The sequence below is a fragment of the Merops nubicus genome, unplaced genomic scaffold (assembly GCF_000691845.1).
Source record: "Merops nubicus isolate BGI_N331 unplaced genomic scaffold, ASM69184v1 scaffold1779, whole genome shotgun sequence".
Lineage (NCBI taxonomy): Eukaryota > Metazoa > Chordata > Aves > Coraciiformes > Meropidae > Merops > Merops nubicus.
In genome coordinates this window covers 32,578-38,487 of record NW_008632829.1, presented here as the reverse complement: position 1 = coordinate 38,487, position 5,910 = coordinate 32,578, and the positions used below count along the sequence as shown (strand labels likewise).

The 5,910-nt window shown below is 40.0% G+C and overlaps 1 protein-coding gene across 1 annotated transcript in view; it reads right to left on the bottom strand.

Moving 5' to 3' along the window:
- Positions 1-5,910, bottom strand: part of ADAMTS17 (ADAM metallopeptidase with thrombospondin type 1 motif, 17) — a 110,230-nt gene that overhangs the window by 85,531 nt on the left and 18,789 nt on the right. Inside the window, exons 2-3 of the mRNA XM_008948008.1 lie at positions 3,896-4,036; positions 2,448-2,598 (exon numbers count right to left, since the gene is read on the bottom strand). Coding sequence (XP_008946256.1) covers positions 2,448-2,598; positions 3,896-4,036 — 292 coding nt within the window. The remainder of the gene's footprint in view (positions 1-2,447; positions 2,599-3,895; positions 4,037-5,910) is intronic.

The following is a 5,910-nucleotide window of genomic DNA, read 5'->3' as shown; positions in this document are numbered from 1 at the left end:
GGAAAGAGCTTACTGCACAGAAAGTTTCTGCACTTTTTCAAAGATGTCAAAATTTTGGATTCATCTGACCTCTGAAATTTGCTCTGCAACCAAACTATATGGCATTTTTGAGTATAGCTCCTCTAGTTTGTCCAGTAGAATTATGTAGCTCAACTATCTCCAATGAAATGTTCAAATGTAACTCTTTTATTAAATAATAAAATAGACAGTAGACACATGTAATCATAAAAAGATTGAGCAGGCTCATTTCCTGAAGTTTATTTCCTTTTTGTAACAAATATTTACTGTCAAATGTTTATTACTTTTACGTTTGGATTTTTTTAATACTTTATTGAATTAAAAATACCACAATACCATTGGCTAAAAGAGGAGACAGCTGTATTTGCCAATAATTTCTACAGCTAATGCCAATGACTAGTGCCAATTTTTTTTTTTTTGGTTCATATTTTTTGTAGACAGCTTTGAGACTTATGAAACAAGCATTCTGCAGATGAGGTCTGAGAAACACAAAGGTGAAAAGAACACAAACTTCAAAAACTTTGAAGGTTTAAAAATAAAACCTGATCATTTCCTCTAAAGAATTTCCTTTCATTGCCTTCAAACACCAATTCAGAGCAGCGTAACAAATGCAAATATTTACTGAAATTAATGAGGTGTGATATAATTGATCCAAAGCTTCACAGTGTGAATGCAAACTCTGAATGCCTCTCTGCAACAGAAAAAGACTTTGATATAAGTGATCACGAATTGGTTTTAATCTACTGAAGTTCTACAAGGTTTTTAGTTAGGAAATACTGAAGTCCTCACAAAATATGCTTTTCTTTCAGAGTTACCAAAGGAGAAATATAGGGAAAAAGTAGAGTTTTCACTGTGTTCTAAAGAAGTCAGATAATAAGACTGGTGAATAATCTTGGGAGACATGAACACCTGCTGTCTGTATCTGACAGAAGAACAGTGCCTGCTGGCTTGTTATGCTGGCAAGCAACTTGTCCCTGAAGCAACTCCAGACTGGACAGGCCATTTCTGTGTGAGAAGTGCTGACCACCTACCAGTGGGCTGACATTCTCATTAGGCACTGGACTACCCAGAAACAGAATGCTTTTTTTTATCACTACAAGAGAAAGAGCACATATCTATTCCAACAGCAGCTTAGCTGGGTGACACCCACACAAGTGGAAGAACCTGAATCATCCTGGGTAGATCTGGGGTTTTCTTTACAGACCTATATTCTAATAGTTTGCTTCCAGTACAGTAGTCCTGGTGGTCTGCGTTTTCTTGATGGAGCTGGAAAATACAACCTACCCAAATTCTTTTCTTATTGTTTTATATTAGCTAGTTTCCAAATCCAAAATAAATAAAACAGCAAATTTGAAACTAAGAGCATGTTCCCAGGACTTGCATGTGTTCAAAAGTTTTAGTAATTTGGCACTTAGCAACCTCAGTTATCGCTGATTATTATTTTCTTTCTTAACACTGATTTAAGATCCCAAGATTGTTCAGAATGGGACTAAGGTATGACCAAAAAATACAAATGGCCAGTTAATGACCTGTCTCTACAGGACAGAATGCTGCCAGCTGGTGCTGGTGACAGGACACAATGCTTCATGAGTTTCTCCTGGATGTCTCCAAGGCCACACTGGAAGTAAGCATTTCTCCACTCTCTACAGAAAGTGGGATGCAGACAAGCTCTGGTCAGAATGAAGACGTCTAGTTATGTACAAGACCTTAGGAAATGTTTAGCTGTCTGAATTCCAGAGGACGTCAGATAGATAGATCTCAAATATGACCTACTTCTAGAGACACCAAAAAGTGTGTGTTTCCATTTCGCCAACTATCCATGTGATACAAGACATTCTGCAGCCAAGTCCTGACTAAACATCACGTTGCTTAGAAAACACACAGGAAGGGACAAATACTGCACAAATCTCTAAACGGTCTCATCAAAACAAGCAGCCATTTATAGTTGAACATTGGCACAGTTAGAGTCAGCTCCTAAGAACATTGTAGTGGTCTGAAGGTGAGGTCTACTGCAAGACCCAGACAGTCCTCTAAGCTGGCTCTGTGGAAGCAGGCAAGCGCTCTTGTGAGAACAGACTTTCACCTCAGCTGAACTTCCAGCAAAACAATCTCTGCTGAGCACTTCAGCAAGACAGCGTCAAAAGGGAACTGTTCCTAATTTAAGACCAAGTACAAACAAGCTTTTCTGGGTCTGCTCTAGGAGGTTACAAAGACCAGTGTGGGGAAAGGAGGAGGACTGCATAAGTTTATGCTGTTGACATGCAGGTCAATGGGAGTTTGACTACCAGTTTGCTATCAGTCACCCTGAACAGGCTGAAAATCCCACTAAATAGTTCTGAGGAAACCACAGACTCCTTTTCTTTGCCACTGCTTGACAGCCTTATTTTCTCTTTCCACTTTCTTTCTAGGTACACCCCATGAGCTCTTACCTCCATATTCTTACAGAATGTAGCATTGGTCCCAAAAAGTATCTGGCACTGTTCATCAGCACTGTAGTGCATTCCAGGGAGCTTGTGAGGCAGCCGCACCGCGTATTGGCTTCGGGGGTCTGTCACCAGCAAGCAGGTGCTGACCTTGGACCTGGGGGGTGTAAGCATGAAACATGTCTTTAAGGGAAAGCACCTCTGAACTGAAGCATTAGATCACTACTGTAGAGAAGCTGTTGAACTCTCTTTAACAGAGAATCTGATGACCTCATGCAAAACAGTGGTGATTTTCCCCAGTACATATCTGGAAGCCTTCTAAACCACTGAAAACTGTGGATAGAAAGATCCTTGGGAACTCATTCTTGCTGCAGTTAAGGCAGAACTGACTAAGTTCACACCATTCTGGGTTAAACATTTATCTAAACTATTCCTAAAAATCTGATGGAAACTCAATTCTGCCCTCAGGTGACGTAGTCCAAAGCTTCATGAGCCTCACAATGACAGAAAGTCTTCTATTATGCCTCATGTGAATACCCTGAATTTTAAACCCTTGACTTCTCTTCTTACCCATTACAGAGAGAGGAAAGGGGTTTTTTTGCCTTCACAACAATATTTTACGTATTGGCCTATCAATGACTTTATCATCTCCCCTCTATCAAGGACCAGAGTGAGTTCAGGTGCAACTCCTTTTTCAACTTTATGCTTTAATGTAAAAGTAGGTAGACATTTTTCTTCCATTATTTTCCTTTCTCTCCCAGCTCTAAATGCCACAGTGGGGAATTTTCAATGCTGAACCCATTTCTAGCAACAAAAGCACTGGCCACTGTGCCAGACACTGTCAGAGATCTGCACTGTAGGTTTAAGACCACAATTACAAAGTTCAGACAATTCCAGTGCTTGCTGTAGTACTTGAGAGTTAACACGCAGCAGGACGGAAATCCTTCCTGAACTGCTGAATATGATGAACTGAAATATGGATCCAGTGGGAGAGAAGTTTATAGTGAACCAACACTCACCAAGGAGTGAGAAAACACATCAGAATTACCTCCAGGCAAAGTAAAGTTTCCATAAAATAAAAGCTATTTAATAACAATAAGGACAGTAAAAGCCACAGCACAAAGCTGGCAGCATCCTTCAGAGGAGATTTTCCCAGGCCACCTACACACAGATTTCTGTCACTGCAAACATGAAGGGTGCTTTTTGTAAAATGAAGGTGATCTGGGATCAATTTTATGAAGCTATCAGTGCACTGACAACTGCACGTAATTCTTCTGCCTCTCTGCAAACCTCAGTTTCCAAGGGGCTACTGTAATGGAAGCAGATTTACACTTGCACACCCTAATGACATATGCACACGCTTTTTTTAAAGAAATATTGTTTAGACTTTCACTTTCAAATAATACATTGGATTCTTGTCTGAGAAGGTTTTTGATAATCAGCACAATTCTTACTTTAGGAAGTTTTCAAGGTCATCGCGGCTGCATGAGGACCAGGAAAGGTCACTTGGGTTCCTGCCCTTCACCCATTCTCCAGACATAATATGAGACCTCCCTGCGCAGGGCTGATGATCATCATCGTGGCTCATTCCCATGCTGTTTGATTAAAACAAAACAAGACAAAAAAAACCCTATCAAGTTGTGATGTGATTTTCTATTGGATTTAATAATGACACTCTAAGCAATGAACAAGTTGAAAACAAGCTGCACAGGTAACACAGAACCATTCACCTACTACTCTTGGCACCTGTTTCATGAACAAACTATAAGTTCCTTTAATTTATCCATTGCCTTCATTTCAAAGACTTAATATTTGTGTGTTTGAAACTTTTAAAAGTGCTTCTTATGGACTTGCCTACCAGAAAATGTAACTATCTGAGAGTTAATGAGATGTGAACCTGGAGAAGTGATACAGCACAGCCAAAGAATATTTGTAAGAATATCAAAGCTAGAATTTATTGAAAATTTTAGATTGGCTTTCCAAATCTAGTGGATATGGTCCCTATAATCATACTGAGAGAATGGTCAACAAATTAATACTAGAGCTGGGCCAATACTGTTGTTGTGCCAGTGTGAATTTGGAACAACTCTACTGCTAGGAAAAACATTTCTCTAAATTAGTGATATTGTACAATCTCTCATCTAATTTTGAAGCTGATCCTTCTTTGAGCAGTGGGTTGGATCAGATGACCTCCAGTGGCCCTTCCAACCTAAATTAGCCTATGAGACTGTAACAACAATGCTCAGACAGAGCCTGAGGCAGACTCAAGTGCTCATTTCTGCAAGCACTGTCCAAACAAGCACCAGGACTGCCCCATGCCAGTCTCTGCAAGAACAGAATGTGACCTACTCAGCAAAACACACCATCTAAACACACAGCAGATAGATAGAGCAGTATAAACATACAGGGAGGAATTCAAACACATTCAGTGAGGATTTCAAAAAGTGTTCAGAAAAGTATTGCTTTAACTTCCACCCAACTTCCCACTCAAGACCCTTCTGTCATCAGTGGAGTTTTTACCATTGGGCTGCCACAGTAAATCACCATCCAGAATAAATCCCTGAGGCCACTACATGCAGGTGAGACTCTTCTGCTGCAGGTCAGTCTTTGTGAACAGCCTTCACAATGGCCAAGAAGGGATAACTGATGTGACCAAGTTCACCTGCTACATCAGTGAATCCCCAAAATCCTGACTGGCAGCCTGACACTCAGCCCATCATACCATGCTGCCTGGCAGCAAAAGTGAGTTTAAAGGCTTTCCATCCTGCTTTGAACAATCATTAAACCATTTTTATAAATCATATGGAATAACAACATTTTGAAACGCTAACATTCTTCCTCCAATTCCAGTGTGAAATGGAAAATACCTTTCAGACAAAAGGTGCCTTGTATGGGCAGTGTCACTTTCTAGCAAAATAACTGTCACCAGTTTGGGCCTGAAAAGCCAGATTAAATGGGACTCACTGGGTCTCCAGCTGGCTGGACCAAGCAAGCCAGGAGCAGTCCCTTTAAATGTGGTGCTGGGCTCTGCAATCCATGCTGTTTTTTTCCAGAAATCAGAGGCTCCTGTTTGCTTTCAGACTATGCTTTCTCTCTTGGCTTTGCTTCTCTCCAGTTTTGGGACCCAACTGTTTAAAGCCTGAACACGACACACATTTCTAGGTGCAATGAACCAAAACCAGCTTCAGCAGTTTGATAATTATGGCTTAGATTAAACCACCATCTATGCTATTTTTAGCTTAAAGCGAAGATTATATGGTGGAGTCTATTATTTTAGGTTTATCTCCAGAGACATTATTATTTCTAGCAAAACTACATTTAACATGATTTTTAGACTCAGAAGTTCATAGTTATTCTTGTTTTTAAACCTTTGTGGGTTTTGAACATAGCAGAAACATCAATATCAAGCACATTTTGTTTGATGCACACAGGAATAATTTAACAGTCTATTAGTAACTCTAATTTCAAA